Here is a 21338-nt window from a genome sequence, read left to right on the forward strand (position 1 = left end):
AAAGAAAATCTAAAAATCATTTTAAATACATATTAATCGCATAGGGAGTTTAGAAAAGCCCCAAAACAATCAAAATCTGGATGTTTTATTTAAATATATATCAAAATGAACATTGTCTCTTCTAAAGTGGTTATCCATGAATGCCGAATCTCACTTCCATAATCCTTGAGACGGCTGCTTTTTAGAGATGTGATAATGCATTCTTCTGAATTTCCCTAGTGGGGTAAATCTTTACCCTTAAATGCGGATTAAATTTTTATTTTTTTTTTTATTTTTTTTTTTTTATTTTTTTTTTAGGTTTTTCGAGACAGGGTTTCTCTGTGTAGCTTTGCGCCTTTCCTGGAGCTCACTTGGTAGCCCAGGCTGGCCTCGAACTCACAGAGATCCGCCCGGCTCTGCCTCCCGAGTGCTGGGATTAAAGGCGTGCGCCACCACCACCCGGCAACAGATTAAATTTTTAAAGAGCAACTAATAGTGCTGGATGGTAGTGGTGCAGGCTTTTAATCCCAGCTCTCTGGAGGCAGATCTCTGTGAATTCAAGGCCAGCCTAGTCTACAGAGCGAGATCCAGGACAGGCACCAAAGCTACACAGAAAAACCCTGTCTTGAAAAACAAAACAAACAAACAAACAAAAAAAGAACAACTAATAGGCACTTGGGAGCAACAAGGGCAATTTTTTAGGGTCGTGGAAACGGAAGCCTTTTGGGGGCAGGAGCGTGAAGCAGCCATTATCCCGTTTCCTCAAGGTTGCCTTTCACCAGCGCTTCATTGTCCCGCCCCCTAGTGTTGACCTTGACCCACACTTGTGTTTGATAGATGGCATCTGAAGGCCTTTGTAAAGAGTCAGATACCTGTTTTTAGGTGCAGCGCCAACCAACGCTAGTGACGTCATGCACTTAGGGCATAGAAGGGAAATACAGAGAACAAGCAAATTCCTGTCTCAGCAAGGAATCTCCAAAAGATATAACTGGGAAGACCACCCCCAAGACTATTTCCTCATCTGTGTTCTGTGGAATCATGACGGCCCATGACTAAAGACATGATTTATTTAAAAAAAAAAAAAAAAAAGTTTCATGGCCCCAAAACTTTGAACAACTTGAATATTTGTGGATTATATTTTCTAAAATTCTAATTTAACTCCGTTTTCTACAAACCTTTGTGGTCTTAAAACTTCCCACACTACCTGTTTTATCTATGATGATGATAGGTTATAGATTGGTACTCTGAACTATGCAATTTGCACTTTTAATATCCAGGAACAACTCACGTCCTACACTGCTCAAAATGAAGGTCTTGCCCATGCTAAACAAATGCCCAGTCACTGAGCATTCAATTGTATTTTCACATTTTTAATTTAAAAAAAAAAAACCTTAAATGCCCAAATTAAAATAACGCCTTTGATGGAGCACAGTGTACTGTCTCTTTTCTTAAGTCTTCAAGAAATGTTCAGTACCATGATTAGATTCAGAGGAACAGTCAAGAAGAATAGAAGCCTGTTCTTTGTTTTCCTAGAACTGGGAGTGATAACTGTTCTCCCAGAGTCTAGTTTTAGCTCACTGTGATTTGGAGCCTTAAAAACAACATACACCAAGGCTGTCACCCAGAGGAATTAGCTACCTTGTTAAATAGCCTCTCACCTTGAGAAGTGAGGAGGGACGGGCTAACCCACCGTTTCTCCAGGGAATCCTAAGTTGGGTGAGTGGCTGAACTAATTAGCTTCCCAGTCCCAGACTTCATGATTCTACGTGCACTTTGGAATCGGGAGAACAGAGGTGCTGTATAAATGAGAAGTGTTATTCCCAGAAGTCACTGGTTTTACAGTTTGGGGTTGTTTTATTCTTGGAAGGTGACACTTTCACGTATGACGAAGTTGAAAGAAATGCTCTGCAGTACGTACATGACGGCTCCTCCGCCTGGGAGGACAGCATGGAGATCTCAGTCACAGATGGCCTGACCGTGACAACGTCAGAAGTAAAAGTGGAGGTGTCCCCGTCAGAGAACCGAGGGCCTCGGCTGGCCCCTGGTTCCTCCCTCAGCGTGACTGTTGCTAGTCAACGGACGGCCGTCATCACCAGGTCAAACCTTGCCTATGTGGTGAGTTCTGACATTGACGCTCTTGCTCTCTGCACTTCTGGCTGAGCCACCTAGGGAGCTTCGCCGTGGCTGGGCACTTGGGATAGCAGGGCTAAACAGTGTAAAGGCTCTTCTCTTAGCATCCATCCCTGCTAGTCTCTTTGGAGCCATCCTGCACACCCTGGCCTCGCTTGGTGTCCCAGCCGTAGACAAGTGAATGCGTATCTCTGATGAGGGCTGAGGAGGTGGCTCAGGGGCTATATAGCACTTGCTGCGTGAGTGTGAAGACCGGAGCTCAGATCTGCAGGATCCGTGTAAGAGCCATGTGGGCACGGTAGCCAGCCTGGGTTCTCAGCGCTCAGGAGGGAGGAAAGCTCTAGATTCGCTAGGTAGATTAGCTGGATCAGCTTAGTCTAGCAAGAGAACTTGCATCAGGTGATCAAGAAGGATACCAGGCATCATATCTGGCCTCCACAGACTTATGTACACACATGTGAACATACATACACGTACATCTACATACATACATACATACATACACACACACACACACACACACACACACACACACACACACAATGAAGAAAAAGTATGATGAAAATACTGGGACCCCCAAGGGCTTGTGATTGTCAGAATGAAACAATTCCCTTGTCATAAAAGCTCCAGGTCCATTGTTTTTGAGTGGAGGGTGCAAGAGGTCTCCTGGGAATTGGGGGGAAAGAGCAGTTGAGAATGTGCCTGGTCAGCCATGAAGAGTTAGTGGCTGAGCCTGGCTCCCCGAGAGAAGGCTGACTTTCCCCAGCTTTGTTCTCACCCAGTCTAGACAGACTGTGAGCCCCACCCCCTTGGTGGTGCCTCTCTGCAGATTTCCTAGGCCAGGCCATTGGCTTGCTGGCCATGCCCTACCCTCAGAGAAGGAGAGCAGCTGAGAAGAAGGGGGAGAGCCAAAGAAGGGGGGATTTCCCCTGTGTCTGGCTCAAACTTGATTAAGTGATCTTGGTAATTAAACTCGTCTGCCTTCTTTGATTCTGCATCTGGGGCAAAGGATAATGAGGATAATTAATTTTATTTTGCAGTTATATATGTTGTAAAGAGATGACTACTGTCTATATAAACATAATGATGATTAGTTGTTATGCTTTGAAAGGAAGGATAATTATTTGAATGGTAATCATTCTTAGTATTGAATTTTTCCTTCACTGGCCTCAAAATTACAGTGAACAGCTTGTCTCTACCCCTCATTTGTAAACACTGTATGGTTTAGGTTATTCTTTTCGCTGGGCAGTGGTGGTGTATGCCTTTAATCCCAGCACCTGAGAGGCAGAGGCAGGCAGATCTCTGTGAGTTCAAGGCCAGCCTGGTCTACAAAACAAGTTCCAAGACAGCCAGAGCTACACAGAGAAAATCTGTCTCAAAAAAACAAAACAACAACAAAAAAGTTATCCTTTTCTGGGCTGAAAAATATCACTGTAAAGTCCAGTTCCAACGGTAGGCATTAGATAAAGTGCAACAGATGATTTTCTCCTTTAAATTGTCTTTTCTTAAATGATGAGAAACTGAACACTACTTGATTCCTCTCGTGGGTGCACTACAGTTTCAGCAAAGTTCCGATGGTGTTTAATTGGCAGATCATTTTTTATCATATGTTATGGTCCTTTGATCCTGTGAAAGTCATACATTTGTGAAAATGTATGAATTCAGATTTAATCAATAGATCGCCGGGCTTGAAAAATGTTTGACAGACCGAAATAGCTCTCCAGGAACAGCGCCTGCCCATTAACCACACATTACAAGCTGCACATCAAAATGTGAGCTCGTTGGCAACTTTGAACATTTTCAAAAAATTGATTGAATGTGAATTTACCCACCAGAGCAGCAAGATTCCGGGGAACTCTTCCAGCCTGCTGGAAGTACAGCATGGCATGGCATGCATTCTTAAAGACACAAGCAGGATATATGCAGCTGTTCTCTGAGTTGTACAGTATGGAAATTTTTTTCCTGAGATACTGAAGGTTTCCGTAATAGAAAAGCCATTCAATGGCGGTCATAAGTAGATGGAGCACAGAGATTGCAGCAGTCGAACCTCTTCGTCATTAGAGTGTGGGCACCAGGAGGAGGAGAGGGTGGTGGGGACCGGAGCGTGGGTACCAGGAGGAGGAGGAGAGGGTGGCGGGGACCGGAGCATGGGCACCAGGAGGAGGAGGAGAGGATGGCGGGGACCGGAGTGTGGGCACCAGGAGGAGGAGGAGAGGGTGGCGGGGACCGGGGCGTGGGCACCAGGAGGAGGATGAGAGGGTGGCGGGTACTGGAGCGTGGGCACCAGGAGGAGGAGAGGGTGGCGGGGACCGGAATGTGGGCACCAGGAGGAGGAGGAGAGGGTGGCGGGAACCGGGGCGTGGGCACCAGGAGGAGGATGAGAGGGTGACGGGTACTGGAGCGTGGGCACCAGGAGGAGGAGAGGGTGGCGGGGACCGGAATGTGGGCACCAGGAGGAGGAGGAGAGGGTGGCGGGGACCGGAGCGTGGGCACCAGGAGGAGGAGGAGATGGTGGCGGGGACTGGGGCGTGGGCACCAGGAGGAGGATGAGAGGGTGGCGGGTACTGGAGCGTGGGCACCAGGAGGAGGAGAGGGTGGCGGGGACCGGAGTGTGGGCACCAGGAGGGTGCTGGGGCATACCACAGCAAAAGTGGGACCACGCATGGTTCCGCTCTAAGGCTACTTATTTTTCAATCTTAGACGGGGCCTCAAACTAGGCATTTAACCAAAATGAACTCGAGCATCTGGTCATTTCCTGCTTCTATTTCTCAAGTGCTGGGATTACGGGTGTGCACTGCCACACTTTCTGTACGCCACACAGCTGTGTGTAGTGCTGGGGACCAGGACGTCGTATGTACTAGACAGGCACTCTGCCAAATAAACCACACGCACTCATGCACGCACGCACACGCACGCATGCACACGCACGCATGCACACACACACGCACGCATGCATGCACGCACCCAGCTTCCTTAGTATGTGTGGGTTCTGGAGTTTGAATTGATAAGTTTTAATTCAATCTTGCCTCTCCAGATAGAGTAGAGTGGCCATTGGCAAGCTGTTTAAACACACTTGCCTCGCTTTTCTTGTTCGTAATGTGAGAAGTACAAGATTAATATTAAAATGTGAATAGCTTTTCTATATACCACCCATATTTTGAAGTAATTCAAAATATGATACATTAAGGTTATTACAAATCATGTATCTGAGAATCAATTATAACAAAATGTGTGTAGCTTCCAGGGAGAATCAAAGTTATAACCAGCTATATAGAAAGCACAAATGAATTTCCTGATAAATAGAATAAGAAGAGGGAATAAGGAGGACAAGAGAGTCAACCATGGTGGCCCATACTTCCGACCTCAGTACTTAGAATTCTCAGTAGGAGAATAGGAGACTCTCACGTTTAAAGTCAGCCGGGGCCACATTTTATAGAACAAAAAAGTGTCTCCAAAATATAAAAAGGAAGAAACAAAAAAAAATCCCTAAAGATTAAGGGTTTTTTTTATTTTACACCAAAAATATTCTTTCTAGCCATATATCAAGCCATTTTTAAAAATTCAAACTGTCAATGGTGGTTCACATCTTTGATCCCAGCACTCGGGAGGCAGAGGCAGGCGGATCTCTGAGTTTGAGGCCAGCCTGGGCTACAGAGCAAGTTACAGGACAGCTAGGGCTACCCAGATAAACTTTGTCTTGTAAAACCAAATTAATAATAATAAAGGAAGGGAGAAACAAAATCAAGAGTGATTAAAGGGCCCAGGGGCAGGATAAAGGAAGTGCACATAAGTTAATTATTTGTGTATGTGTTTGTATATATGTGTGTGTGCGAGTGTGTGGAGAGCAGAAGACAATGTTGGGTTCTGCTCTTTCTCACTCCCCTAAGACTCTCCGAGTCGGCTAGGCTGGCTAGCCGGTGAGCCTTGGGGACCTGCCTGTCTTCCTCCCCAGCTCTGGGATTACACACATGTGCCCCAAAATCTGACTTTAACATGGGTTATAGGGATCAAAGTCAGGTCCTTATGTTTGCAAATAGAGCACTTTCCCAATAAGCTGTCTTCCCAGCCCTAAAATAATGATCTGATTTTCATGTTGAATGGTAGGCTCATGGATGTATGTGGGCTAAATAACTATTTATATTCACTGTAGCTACATATCACATGTTAGTTTATTTAGAATAAATGAGGAAAATAAAGCAAAAATATGAATTCATCCAAAATGAGCATGAAGGTCTTTGAACAAGGAAATTATATGAGAACAGGGTCTGTTTTCTTTCTTTTTTTTTTTTTTTTTTTTTTGTTTTGTTTTGTTTTAGACAGGGTTTCTCTGTGTAGCTTTGTGCCTTTCCTGGGAACTCACTCTGTATTCCAGGATGGCCTCAAACTCACAGAGATCCGCCTGCCTCTGCCTCCCAAGTGCTGGGATTAAAGGCGTGTGCCACCACCACCTGGTTAGGATCTGTTTTCTAATGCATTTTGATGAACTCATGATCTCTTGGCTGGTCTAAAGTAGTGATTTTTTTTTTCCCGAATTATGACAATGTATTTTCAGGAGAAGAAAACAATAACTGGTTTCTCACATTTGAAACACAGAAATTTTTTGAAAATTAGAGTATAATAAGATAATGCCTGACACAAAATAAGCATTTCTTTGCTGGATTTGCCAGTGTTTGAGACAGACACTTTTTATTCTAAGAATCAGGTACCCTGTCCTTGTTCTCACATCTCAGAAGAGGGTACCTGAAAATTCTCCGTGGTCTTTTGAAGATCTGTCTCAGTGAGAACTCCCAGGAATAGGAGGTGGTAACTTTTTGGAAATCATTGTTTTCTATTTAATCCCCCACATGGAGAAAGGAGAAAACAGTAATATTGTACATTTAGAAGAAATTTCCTGAAGTCTTGCTGTTCCCTTCTGGGCTACTGTCAGGTGAACTGAGGCAATTCTGTGATCCTGCATTGAGGATTCTAACTGTTCATTGAAAGCTGCCCCCAGGGATGGACATGACAAGGACCCAGACCTCGCTTGCCTGGCTCATATCTCCTTTCTCATCCCTCACCAGTTGCACAGCGTAGCCAGGAAAACTTGCATTTGGCAGTAAAATTATCATGCAACATTTGTTTTCATTGTTGCTGCAATAAAACAGAGTGTCCCCATTTTCACAGTCAGCTCCTCTAGAGGACAGATGACCCAGGGAACCTCCAAAACGGCGTCGCCTGCCTCCTAGACATTTCCAAAAATATTCTGGAAGACAGAGGAAATTGTTTATGAAGATGTTCTGTTCTTGTCAGTGTAGATGAACAGAAAGCTGATTTTATTTCTCAATAAACAATAGAGAGGAAGGAAATGTTCTTTGTTAAGATTAAGTATCCTAGGGAGTGAGGATCCATTGATTCAGTTCCCATAGAAGGAAATCCACAGAACCTCCTAAATTCTTCTGTTAATCCAAATTTTTGTCACATTGGTATTACTTGAAGTGAATCATTGGCTAAGCAAATTCTGTTTCACGGAGTTTTGTCATTGTAGAGTGTATTATATACTATAATGGAATTTTGTGTACTTCTGAAATGCAAAGTATTCTTAGAAATTGCAGAAGCTTCCTCCTGTGTTTATAGAATGATGAACTGGAGCTGGCCATCTTCTCCTGTACTGTGCACATGTAATAAAAACAGACCCTTATGACTCTTCCAGAAATGATAAAATATCTCTTTGTTTTACTCCCTATACCATAAATGCGTTTCCCCACCGTTACCTTGAGCTAGTCTTCCAAGAAGACATTTGAAGAGGGATAAATCCTGAGCTCTTGTGGAGTTGGGAGTGGTATTGCTTTATGAGAGGGGCTGCTGCCATCAGCATAGGGGGAAGTGAGCCCCTGTGGGTCTCTGCAAACCTGCATTCATGTCCTGACTTATATTTGCCTGATTAGGACGATTCTTCCCCTGACCCAGAGATCTGGATTCAGTTACGTTCTGTGCCCATGTATGGTGTGCTCTTAAAGACCTCAGGACCCGATGTGGAGGAGCTTTCAGAGGATTTCAATTTCACCATGGAGGATATCAACAACAAGAACATTAGGTACATAAGCGCTGCAGATTCTTTGAAAGGGTTTTTTAAGAACTGTAGTAATCAACTGACTGTAGCTCCCTCAAAGAATGCAGTGTTTCTGATATTGTTTTATACAACAGGCCAATCCTTTTACTCAACTTGTCAGGGTGACTCAACCTTTATTCTCCCGTATCCTGTAGATACTCAGCTGGGTTTGAGACGGAAGAGCATCTGGTTATGGATAGCTTCCACTTCTCTGTCTCAGACATGGACGACAACCGTGTGGACAACCAGGTCTTTACCATCACGATCACTCCTGCCAAGAGCCCACCGCACATCATTGCTTTTGCTGACCTTATCACGGTAAACGGCTCTCCGATCAATAAACATCCAGCGCGTGGGAGAGCTAAGATCCTTGGTGATGTAGCTAAAGGATTTCTGCCTAGATGGGCTGCCAAGCTCTTCCCCTAAAGTATGTGGGCAGTAATAGCAGACTGTCTGTGGCTATCATTGTAAATTTTTTTTAAAATATAGAAATAAATATATGCAAAAGGCCAAATCATTATATTCCACATAAATTAATCAAAATGCACACATGTACATGCATGCTAGAGTATATTATATATATATAATACTAGATATTGTTATATATAATATATATATTATATATATTATATATATATATATATATATATATATATAATACTAGATATTGTTGGCAATGGGAATAAAACAGAAGTAGAATATACCTTTGAGGATTTCAGTTGGTAACAACTAAAACATGGAAAGCTGACCTCAATGAATCAAGCCAATATTTATTATTATTGACACGATTCAGAAATCCTGTGTGTGAAAGGCAATGTAACACATGTCTGTCGCTGAAGGTATCAGCCAGTTGCCTGTACCAGCTTTGTTTCATACTAGCAGACTGGCTTCGCAGTAGGTACTTCATTCTTTCTAGCCTCCATTTCTTCCTTAAATCTTACAATTTCTCCTACATAAAGGGTTTCTCTGGTGACTAATGAAAATAGTCTGTGTCACTCCTAGCAGAGTGCCTGGTGCACAACAGGAAATTGATAAACACTTTTTCCTTCCCTGCATCCTGTACGAACAACAGTACCCAAAGCCCGGGCATTGCCTAGTTCTATCAAGTCCTTTAATATTCATGAAACTCGGAGTCATTTCTAGATAGTGGTGATATTCCCCCACTTCCCCTTTTCTACAATTTGGGGAAGTAACTTGAACCAACCTCAATCCAAGAGTCCCATTTTGTAATTTATAAGCCACCCTACAACCAGCCGAGAATTCCATCAGGCCAGCAAAGAGCATCAGGGCCAGAATGCAGAGTTAGCACATAAAGCCAGGCCCCAAAAGAAAAGGTTAGTTCCAAGAACTGCTTATACATATACTGATTTATTTTCTTCTTTGACGTTAAGATAATCATTAACTTTCAGGTATAGCTAGTCCTTTATTCCTACATCCCAATAAATATACAATATGAGGGAATAAATGGGACTTTTATTCTGGATGGTAACGCCTGTAGGACAGTCAACCTTGGAAATGTGAAGGAGGGCTGCATCTATCATTCTCTGGTTGTGCTCTGTAGAATTCTGATGCCCCAGGAATGCCACTGAATGTCCTGAAACTTGTTGAGACGGCTAGTTAGAACTGGCCAGAACTGCTTTATCACCAGCTCCATCACTGAATGAAGTGCAGTTTTGAGAAGAGACACACAGCCGAGGTGTCTGAGTACATCTCTGAGATGTGCTGAAAGATGTGCCCGGCTTTGGCAGCAGGCACCTCCCTCATCTGCAGAGATCTGCCTCCCCACCAAAGCGGAGCTGGTGCTGGATGGTCACCCCAGGCAACAGTTTCTCTGCAGGTCTACATTCCTCGTTCCTTTCTCCCTTAGGTTGATGAGGGAGGAAGAGCCCCACTCTCCCTACACCATTTCTTTGCTACTGATGATCACGACAACCTTCAGGGCGACGCTGTCATTAAACTGAGTGCTCTGCCCAAGTACGGCTGCATCGAGAACACAGGAACAGGTAACCACAGTGGCTCTGCTGGAGAAAGACTATTTAGGGTCTGGAAATGGGGGACAGGAGATATTCTAATTAAACCTGGACTTGGAGAATGGAAGTAAGATGGACCCATTTCAAGAAAATGGAAGAAAAGAAGGTTTCTTTCATTTAAAAGAAAAAAACATTACTTAGCATTTTCTTTATGCCATGCATTTTTAGGCATCAACGATGTATCAATAAACAAAACAGATAACCCTCTCCACCTCCTTATTGACTTGTACCCTAGCAGAGAGAGAGGAATGAATGGGAAATAGCGTGCTAGAAGGTCAATAAATGCGAGAAAAAACTAGAGCACAGTAAAGGCATTTGGAGTGTGAGCTATGGGGCTGAGGGGCTCACGAGTTGTATTCAGAATTGGGGGTCAAGGAAAATGAAGATTTGTGTCCCCTTCCTGTGAGGCCGCTGTAGTTCAGATAAACTGAAGCTCGCGTCTGAGCTCCTTCTGTAGATATGACATCAACTGAAGTGCACGCTGTCTGTCTTTGACACCCTCTTCAACATCCCTCCCCTCCACCATCTGCCCTAGACCCACTGGAGGTTATCACACAAGGAGAGGCCAAAGGCGCGCGCCGTCCACAGGCCCCCTGAGACCCGCTGTGACTGGCAGCTGAGACAGCGCCTGCCGCTTTCTGAGCTGCCGCGTCTGCAGTGAGATTCCCAAGTGAACCAGTGCCAGTGCCAGGCCCTAATTGGCACACAGCTAGCAGCTCCCGCAGACAGACCACTGACTGCTGGTGTCTGTGTCCAGCATGGCGCCTGCCACTTGAGCCTGATCACCAGAAACTCGTTTAGAATGGTTATGTTTTCCTGTCAAAAGTCTCGGATCTTTTCCCTCTCTCCTCTTTCCATGTGTGCGTGCAGATCGGTTCATTGCAATAATTAAGCTCCTTTCAACAAATGTTGGTGCTAGATACAATGCTAGCATGAAGGACATTGACCCTGCCTGAAGTGCGGGACAGATGGACTGATGGATTCCATGATGAAGGACAGAAAAAGGAACAGAGCTTTCAGGGCACAGAACAAAGCAGTTGCTCCTGCCTGAGAAGGCGAAAAAGCCCCAGGGTCAGAGAGAGTTGCTCTGGGCAAAGGAAAAATGGCATCTCCTGCAGAGACAAGCGCAGGGGTGAGGTGGGAGATCTTGAAAGGCCATTGCCCCTTACTGCCTCCTCTCTCCATGCAGTTTCTTTTCCCGGAAGCCCCTGTAGCACAGTTTGACATTTACCTGAAGCACCGGAGATAGCAGACAGGCCACACTGGGGAGTGGAAGTCAGAATTCTGGCAAGTCCCAGCCGCTCTGGAAAATGATTCTCAGACTTCTGTGTGTGTGAGCATCATCTGAAGGGGTTGTGAAAACACAGTGTCTCAGGCAGAGCCCCAGAATTCCTGTTATGGGGTTGGCGTGGCCCATGAACTGACACTTTTTGTCACCCCATGTGCGATGGACATCATGGCTGCGGGTCCTAGGACCACTAAGAGACTCTTCCTTCTCTAGTGGCGTGGACGTGAACCTAAGGGAAAGAGAAGATACTCAAGGGTCTGAACTAACTGCCCAGTTCACATCAACTGCCCTTTGCCCCGTGGGAAGATACTCAAGGGTATGAACTAACTGCCCAGTTCACATCAACTGCCCTTTCCTCCATGGAGGAAGCCCAGAGCTTCAGCTCGGAACCAAGTGTTTTGTTTGCTGATGAAACCAGCTACCAAAATTTAATTCCAGCTAAACTGGAACATGTTTTTACATCTGGGGAAAGCAGCTTTTACTCTTTACCAAGCAGGAGGGAAGGCAGTGCCATTACAGTGTCGGATGTGAAACCCAATGGCCTAGAATCTAAATTTGTCTGGGACTAGCCTGATCGGGGCAAGGCCCACTGATGTGCTTCGGGGACATCTCTGTTCCAGTGCTGAGGAAAGCAGGTATCCAAGGTGACAGCCACACTCATCAGGGGCTGTTTCATTTGTACCTCCGACATTCTGCTGAGGAAGGCAGGGAACGCACATCAATGATGTCCAGCAAAAAGAGAAAGTGCAGTTTTAAAACTTGGGGAAAATTGGTGCTTAAGGCTTCAGTGTCTGGTTCCCTTGATGGCCAACTAACTCTCTGAAAATTTTAAAACAAGCCTTATTTTTATTCTGTATAGTTTGAGGTATCATTTACTGAGGCTTTTCTTGACCCAGATAACAAAGCCAAACTTCCCAGCTTATAATGATCAATGAAAAGAGAAAGTAAAACTTGGAGGCGTTCTCAACTTGTTCCAGAAACCCTAATCTCTGTGTCCTGGGGATTGCTGGGCCACTGGCTGCCTAGGTCTCTCTCAGCTTCAATTTTCTTCCTCTATTCCAAACAAGTTGTGTAAAACAAACCAACGAAAGACATTTTCAGTCCTAGTCTTTGCACTGGGGTACCAACAAATGGCACTGTCTAGAGTCAGGAAGTTACTGGCCTTTTTAGAATCTGGTGTTTGCACAGCGTCCTAGAGAAGGGAGAAGAAGCCGTTTTTGTTTCCATGTGGACCACCTCTACTTTGGAGATATGTAGACACAGTTTCTTCTTCTCCACTCTAGAAGACTATGGCAGCAAGTTAAAAAGCAATCAATTAGAAGGACCTGGCTAGAACCAAGGACAGGCCAAGCCGCCCATCGCTTAGACATTATTTACTCTTCCCCTGGGCTTTTTGCAGCCTTTGCTAGCGTTGGGTGAGAAGAGAGGGCGGGAAGCAGCAAAGCATGGACTTTGAAAGGTGCCGCACGAGCATCTTACTCTCCAAACGCACTCCTGTTGGTCAGCTTCTAGTTACTGTAACACACATCTGAGATAAGTCAACTTCTAGAGACGGGCTTGCTTTACTTCTGAGGTCAGTGGTAGCAGCCCCTGGTCAGTTGGACCCTTGCTGTGGCGATTCATCATAGCCAGGATGGGATGGTAGAACAAAGCTCTCTCCTTAAGTCCAGGATGTAAACAAAGAGAGAATTGGTGGACAGTCCTAGTCTCCCCGTCAAGGGCCCCTAGTGAGTCTAAGACTCCCACTTAATTCCATCTCCTAAAGGTTTTGCACCGCAGGCTGGAGACTAACACACGGTCTCTGGGGAAAACTTACCCAAACTGCAGCAGCTCTTCATCCCTGAAATGGACCTGAACACTTCCGTGTCTGAATGGTACCTGAGTGTCATGGCTTCTAAATGGTCTCTGGGCACTCAGTAGCCCTGGCATGCTCTCCGATGGGCTGAGTTCTTACCGGTGTATAGGCTCCTTCAAGAAACTGGGAGACCACCCCTGGAGTATGGGAGAGAGTGTTGTAGAATGATGTCTTCTAGACAAGTCCGGCAGTTGTTCCCATGAGCCCACAGCAGCAGTGGCTGTCTTCAGAAGCCTTCCACAGGACTGTCACCATTCCAGCCACCACTCTCAGAGGAGCAAAGGTTGCAGGGGTGTGGGAGGAGTCACATTTCCAGTGGTATGTCCACTGGGTACATTGTCCCTTACTCAAACAGTAACCCTAATTAAATGCAGTCTTGCTCCCTCCCTCCCTCGTTACAAAAACAAAGCAAAATAAAACTATGCTAAGTAGGGGGAAACTTGAGAAGAAGGAATTTGGTTCGAGGGGGAAGGATAAGAGGGATCATGAGAGAACTTTGATCAAAGATTATACATACATACATACATATACATACACATATATGTATATACATACGTAAAGGCACACATGAAATTATTAATGACTAAATTTTAAAACAAGAAGCTTGGAAGTCAGATGAAAATGTGCTGGAGGAGAGGTTCTAAACAGAACGGTTCTTCTGTAGAGTAATTGTTAACACTTGAAAGTTACACCAGAGTGGAGTTTAGAAACTGCTGAAGTTTACATTAGAACGCTGGCTATTAACACAATATTTATTCCCCAGTTTGTGGTGTAAATGATTAGAAAGGAACCAACCACAGATTCTGTGCTGTGTAAAAGTTAAACAGCTGAGTGGTTCCAGGTACATTATCTCACCTGATTCCCTGTAGAGACAGCAAGACTGGTATGTCCATTTCTAGATGGAGAATGGTCTTGGAGACAGTATCCCCCCTAAGCCTTCCAGTTTCTGGGCTTCAGCTATGTCCTGTCCCTGTCCACAGTCACACTTTTATCACATGTTAATAACGATGTCTTCTTTTCTAATGCAGTCCTGTGTTCAGGCACTCAAACAGAGGTAAATGTTTTCTCTTGATATGATGCAGGGGATCGCTTTGGCCCAGGAGCTACCAGCGACCTAGAGGCGTCATTCCCTATTCAAGATGTCCTGGAAAACTACATCTACTACTTCCAGAGTGTTCATGAAAGCATCGAGCCGACCCACGATGTGTTTAGTTTTTATGTGAGTGATGGAAGCAGTCACTCTGAAATTTACAGCATCAATATCACCATTGAGGTAAAGACTATAGATGCTGGAGAGGAAGCCTTCAGCCATACAATATCCTACTCTTAAAAGAGCCGTCTTCAAACCATGTGATATTCCAGTCTTGATCAAGTTGTCCTTATATCAACTCACAAGCAAAGGGTTGGATGTGACCTTCAACTTTAAATATCAATTTTAACACATAACCCTGACCTTCTGGAAACGTGTGAAATCAGAGTTGGCATTTGGGGAAGGTCAGAGTTGGAAATCTGGATTTCTGTTTTAGGAGAAAATGTATTTGTTCGGGGTAAAACAGTTTGGAGGAGTCGGGGAAGCCATACCATTCCTGTATTTAGATGAAAACTAACATATGCCCATTTTTCTCTGATAGTCTCACATGTGGATCTGCATACATTCTTGCCTTTTTAAAAAATTCATTTATTCATTTAACTATAACATCAAAGAAATTCGGTCCCTAATCCGGCACTTATTTTCATTTGAGAAACTCTCATGATAGTCTTGCTATATCAAGGAGAGGGAGAAAAAGATAAAAAATCTCAGCATGGAATACCCTGTGCCTTGGGAAAATAAAATGTGTGGCACTTTCAGCAACTATAAGGTCCAGGGGTGAAGCAGGCCTGGGAGGCAGCACCAGACGCTTTGCTTCCCAGGGTCCTGACCTTCTGTAGCTACTGTGGTATGTTTAGAGACCCCTAAGACCATCTGAACTGAATTAGCTGTTGATCCTCAACTAGACTTGAATTTCTAAATTGTACGTCCATCATTTAAGTCTAGAAAAATATGGTCCTCTGTACCTCTGGAAAACATGTTAGAGACTGTTTATAGAATGCCCATCAGCCTCCTTGCAGAGCGACCTTTTGCTGATGTGACTTTTTATTTTTCACTAATATTTTGACTGGGAGGTACACACAGTGCCACATTAAATGCTGTTTGTTGCAGGAATGACCCGTTCTCTCTTAATGGGTGCTTTCTTTCTTCTTAAACTAATATCTGTGTGAGACCAAGTCTTTTATACTTTAACCAGAGAAAGAATGATGAGCCTCCCAGGATGACCTTGTGGCCCCTCAGAGTACGGCTGAGCTCAGGAGCAGTGATCAGCAATTCTTCCTTGAGCCTACAAGACATGGACACCCCAGATAACGAGCTGATTTTCGTATTGATGAAAACGCCTGACCACGGTAAGACACAAGCCCCAGTGGAAAGTGGCTGCTTGATTGAGGTGCCTGATGGGTGGTGAGCATGAGCTTGTAGACTGGTTCATCATTTCTTTTTCCTTTCCTACTTGCAGCCCATTCTTTTTACATCCAGATATAATCAGATTCCCGGCTAGCCAAGAGTCTTTGGAGTTGCGATAGATGCTGTTTTAAAAGCCTGCGTGCTAAGTAATTGGTATCTCTGAAATTTCACTTCAGCTTTTTTATTGCTCTCCTCTATAATCTCAGGCGAAGCAGGTTTCAGTGTTTACATCTTCTTCTCAGGGTGGACATCATCATTTGACCGCCGAGGCTCCCTCATATAGCCTGACAGCATGTTGGAAGTCTCTCACGAACCTGTTCCCTTTGCGACAGGAACAGTCTCTAATTCAAAGCAAATTTAGAAACTACTGTGGGGACCCTCCACCGCCTCCTCTAAATGCCCAAGTATTACCTAAAGCTCTGGAGCTACACTGTGTGTCATCACTGCTAACACAAAGTTGGACTTTCAAAGACTAAATTGCTGCTGTTACTGCGGGGTTAATAATGGAAGAGACCACTGGCCATTGCATTTTCAGCTTGCCTTCATTCACTTCCACTTTCTTTGATGAAGCATTTTTAACTGTGCCTTTGTGGGGATGTGTGACCCCTCTAAAAAAAAAAAACCCAAGCATGCTTGCTGTCTTCCTGAATTTAAAAGGCATTTAAAACATATACCCTTGATCCGCATACTGTGAGCAGAAGACAGAGTGGAGGGCTGTTTTCACTTCGCAGATGGAATAATAAAGTTCAGATCATGAAGTGAGTTTGAATCCAGGGACAGAGATGTGACTTCTAAGCCACTATATTGTGGCATCCATCTGTGTCTCCTTAGGAGATTTTTAACCACAAGAGTGGAACTCTGTCTTTTTTATTTATATACAAGGCCACAGGGCCCAACTTGTACTTACAGGTAAAATGCTAAGTGTTGGCACCTAAAGTCTACTTGACGTTCTACATAGACTCATGCGAGTTGGCAAAATCGGACTATGTTTTGATTATTTCAATATATAAGACCGTTGTTTCCTTCCTCTCTTGCCTCTTCAGGTCACCTACTCCGGAGACCCACTGCTTCTGACCCGCTAGAGAACGGGACGGTTTTAGACCAAGGTTCCTCCTTCACCTACCAGGATGTCCTGGCGGGACTGGTCGGGTTCTTACCTGGTGACGATGATATGGCAGTAGATGAGTTTCGGTTCTCTCTCACTGATGGCCTCCATGTAGACACAGGGAGGATGGAGATCTACATAGAACTGCCTGCAAGTGAGATCCCCCACTTGGTGATCAACCGAGGACTTCAGGTCGCAGCAGGTGTGTGAGCCCAACTTTCTGTCACCATGACATACATCTACGGGAAACATTTTCACAAGAAACACCTTTCTTTGGGCTCATGATATCACAGGTTTCAGTTCCTCGTTGGCTGCCTCCAGTGTTTTCTGTGCTAAGGAAGAACATCATGGCAGAATCAGGCGTAGTAGATCAGAGCCGCTCACCTCATGAGAAGCAGGAAGCAGAAGTGGACTGGGGACCAGAGCGCTATCTAGCTGCCGAGGCCATACCCCAATGACCTGCTCCCCCAGCTAGGTGCTACCCCTAACATTAAAAAAAAAAAAATGGCATCAGCTAGGGACCAAGGCTTCAACACATGAGCCTGTAGAGAACATTCCATATTCAAACTATAGCACTTCCTGCAGAAGTGGAGAGTAGCCTCATTTTTCCATATTTATTTATTTTTTAGCCCATGTAGACCTTCTTCACGTTGGTGCTGTGAGTGAATCTTAGGGGAGCTAGTCAACATTTAAGGAAAGCAGAGTTTTGGATCTTTGCTCTTTAGGAACACTGAGTTGTGAATAAAATATGAGCCGATCAAATTCTCTGAACAAGACACCTCTGTCTGTGAACTTGAGAACATTTTATGAAGGATGTGCCATATTTTCAGTAGCCGGTGCAGATAGACACAGGTCTCCTATAGCAGAGCCTCTGTCCGGCTAGTGTCATGGAGACCAACAACAAAGGAATTCTGGCAAGACTTCCAAGATGTTTAATTTTTTTTAAAAAAATCAAAAAGGCATAGAAAAGCAGTTGAGAGGGTACCAGGAATTAAAAGATGATGCAAACAACTGCAAACCATTCTAGCATCCAATTGTCATGCTTTTGCCATATTTTAGTGCATTGAAAGGGCAATGACATGCATTAGACTGGAACATTCTATACAGTAGGAAGTCAACAGGGAAGGGACCTTTGGCTAGAGTCTTGGTGCACTGGGATTCTGTAGTTTATCTTAGTTCCACGTATATTTTATACTGAAAAGTAAATATATGGTATAAATAAAATTTGTAATTTTGAGAATTACCAAAGCTACTAGAAATTGTCATTTTGCTACTTAAAAGCAAAGTGGTCTATTACTGTTTCATGTACTCTAAGAGAAGATGTGTTTTGTTTTGTTTTTGTTTTTGCCATTGAAGAAAAAGTACTGAATTGCTTACAGTGTGTCAGGCATCATGGGAATCAGGAAGTTCAAATCACTTCCCTCTGTCCTCTCAGACCCCGAGGAGTGTTGCAGAGGGACCACTGGGGTGATGTCACATGTACTGGGATACTTGACACAAGAGGAACATTGAGCTTGGGGACAGTCCATATTCTAGCAAACACTGAGCAAGTTTGATCTTTGTCCCAAGGAAGACGTTGCCTCATCCCTCAAGGTTACTTACTGAGAGGTGCTCTGGGTAGAGTGCTAAAGGCCGTGCATTCTTGACCGGAGGTAGACTGCCACTCCAAACACTAGTTAACTCGTGTTTACTAGTATTTGCTGTTTGAGAAGGGTTTTTTGATAACGTCTTACGTTTGTCTCCAGTCTCTACACAGCCCCTCAACCTGACCCCTAAGCTTAGTTTACCTTCTGACTTCAGAAACACTCATTTTGACTATTTCCTCCAAGATGACAATGAGATATGTTTATGAGATTAATTACAACTGGTGTCTTCTGATTTTGTTGTTCTAAAGGCAGCAAATAAATTAAATCAAAGCAGATTTCTTTGAAGATCTTGAAGTTATTTGCGTCATGGAAGCAGTTGTTATTACCAGGTTCTAACTGGCAGGCTACTACAAGAACAAGCATTAGAGAGAGGAAAAGTGGACACGCGCAAAGGGCATAGTTCTGAATGGTTTTATTTAGGGAAACCAGAGTTTATTCAGCTGGAAATGGAGACAGGCAGATGCTTGGTACCTGGGCTCAAGTAATGTGTGATAAAAAAAAAAAAAGTCATCTGGCATCCCATTTGAAGGAATTGGTGTGGAATGACCTCCTCTCTCCCGTTCTTTCCCAGGGTCTGTAGCACGCATCACAGAGCAGCACTTGAAAGTGACAGATGCTGAGTCAGATGACCGTCAGGTTATATTCATCATGAAGGAAGACCCTGGCGCAGGACACCTGCAGATGGCAAAGCCTGACTACCCAGAGCAAATCTCTGTTAGAGGCCCCATTCGCAGCTTCACCCAGGCAGACATTAGCCAAGGTCAGCCTGTTCCCCGCCTGTCCAGGTTCCCTCTGCTGTCTGATATAATAAAGTGTGGGTTAATGGCCTGGCAGCTTGTGGCAGGAACCCATGCATTTTGTTTTCAATACAAGCTGAGTTATAGCTTCATTTTTTTCTTGGTCTCACTTTTCCTCTGTTTAAAAAAAGGAGAGAACTATTTTTCTAGGCAAAAAATGTATTTTCTGAGAAATTTGAGGCTATAATAAGGGGAAAAATGTCATTTTGTCTTGCTGTGTTGCTAAAAAGTATGTGTGTGGGAACAAAAGAAAAAAGAAGCAAGTTGATATGGATTATGGTGAAAATTATGCCTTCCTTAGGTGAGCAATTTATATCTCTTCCTGGCTCCCCAAAGAGCACAAGTTAATGAACTAAGCAAAATGGAAGGGCATAAATCAGAGCTGCCTGGGGGAGATTACGTGGCTCATCCCTCCTTCAGAAAATGCTGATGTAATGCAAAGGCATAAGTGTTAAATGCTACATAGTTACTGTACAGTGCTTTCAGGGGTAGAAAAGAAAAAAAAGCATCCAAAGCCACGTGACCCTGCGCCATTCCTTTTAGAGGTAGAAGTGTGCCCCCAAGGAGCGGAAAGATGGGCTCTGTCCGTGTACTGACACCTAAAACAGAGCAGCTGGATGCTCACTGGACCTGTGGGTCAGGGAAGAGGTACAGTGAGCAACAGGATAATAGTAGTTATTTAATTACTGCATGCCCCCAGGGTCTCCTTGTGAAAAATGAGACCAAGCAGCTCTTCCCAGGGTTTGGTTATATTTGCACTGATGGGTCCATGCAAATGACGTGAGTTGACAAATGGAACGCACTGTCCTCCTTCCTTTGTGAAGATTACGTGCCGACATATCTATGTGTTGGATGTAGCCTGTGGTCCTCCATGTCCTTACTGGGCCACGGAGAGTGAAGGGTTCCTGGAGAGGAGAACTTCAGGCCTGCACTCTCTTGCCTTGTGATGCAGATACACTGGGGGCTCTCTCCAAATGATGTGGGTGTGGTCAGTGCATGTGGTGCACACACACAGTTTGACTCATCTAGATAGATATTCAAGTTATTTACGTAGCTATGAGACCTCCTCAGAATCTAAGCTAGGTCCTTCAAAGAGGCTGGGCCTTACCATAAGAAGTGTCACTTGGGGGAAATTTGTTATGAGGAGGTTTTAGGACATGAGGAAGCTGGTGGTGGGAGAGGAAAGAGAGAACATGAAAACTTTAGATTAAAATGTCACAACTGGTACCCAAGTGAGGAAGGTGTGAATCGATTCCTTGGTGTGAATACCAATTGAAGTTCCACCTCTCACTTCAGAAATAAATAGCAAAAAGAGCTAATAACAAATCTTATTTTTTTTCTCCCCCCTTTTTTATAGGGAAGATAGAATACAGCCATGGACCAAGAGAACCTGTTGGGAGCTTTGCCTTCAAATTTGATGTGGCTGATGGAGAAGGCAATAGCTTGGCTGACCAGTCATTCTCCATCGGTGTTTTAGGTAAGGGATATCAAGTTCTCTGAGAGAAAACACAGGGCTTCTGACCTTCTCTGGTTTCCACTGTGTTCACTTTGGAGCCTGAGTCTCCTTCCATATACCAGGCACAGATGAAAATCCAGGACCGTCCCCTTGCTGAGGCCTCTGAGAGACAGCTCCAAGGATTACTTACTCTAAGCCGACCTCCTAGGCACCAGACCTGGAACTAAAGGAAAGGGGCTGAAAACCTCCTATGACTCACCTCTGTTTCTGCTATTTGCAGAAGCAGACTCCCCACCGGTCATCATCACCAATAAAGGGTTGGTCTTGGATGAGAACTCGGTGAAGAAAATCACTACTGCGCAGCTCTCGGCCACTGACCGGGATAGTGAGCCTGCAGAACTCATCTACAGAATCACTTCCCAGCCCCAGCTGGGCCACCTGGAGCATGTGGCATCACCAGGTATGTG

General features: G+C 44.4%; 1 protein-coding gene across 1 annotated transcript in view; it reads left to right on the forward strand.

Annotated features, from left to right (window-relative positions):
- The window catches only part of Fras1 (Fraser extracellular matrix complex subunit 1), a 420836-nt gene that overhangs the window by 325848 nt on the left and 73650 nt on the right, over nt 1–21338 (forward strand). Inside the window, exons 38-47 of the mRNA XM_006975359.4 lie at nt 1847–2094; nt 8034–8182; nt 8353–8515; nt 10065–10200; nt 14453–14643; nt 15656–15809; nt 16911–17174; nt 19190–19378; nt 20773–20892; nt 21152–21331. Coding sequence (XP_006975421.1) covers nt 1847–2094; nt 8034–8182; nt 8353–8515; nt 10065–10200; nt 14453–14643; nt 15656–15809; nt 16911–17174; nt 19190–19378; nt 20773–20892; nt 21152–21331 — 1794 coding nt within the window. The remainder of the gene's footprint in view (nt 1–1846; nt 2095–8033; nt 8183–8352; nt 8516–10064; nt 10201–14452; nt 14644–15655; nt 15810–16910; nt 17175–19189; nt 19379–20772; nt 20893–21151; nt 21332–21338) is intronic.

This window comes from Peromyscus maniculatus, chromosome 10 (assembly GCF_049852395.1).
Source record: "Peromyscus maniculatus bairdii isolate BWxNUB_F1_BW_parent chromosome 10, HU_Pman_BW_mat_3.1, whole genome shotgun sequence".
Lineage (NCBI taxonomy): Eukaryota > Metazoa > Chordata > Mammalia > Rodentia > Cricetidae > Peromyscus > Peromyscus maniculatus.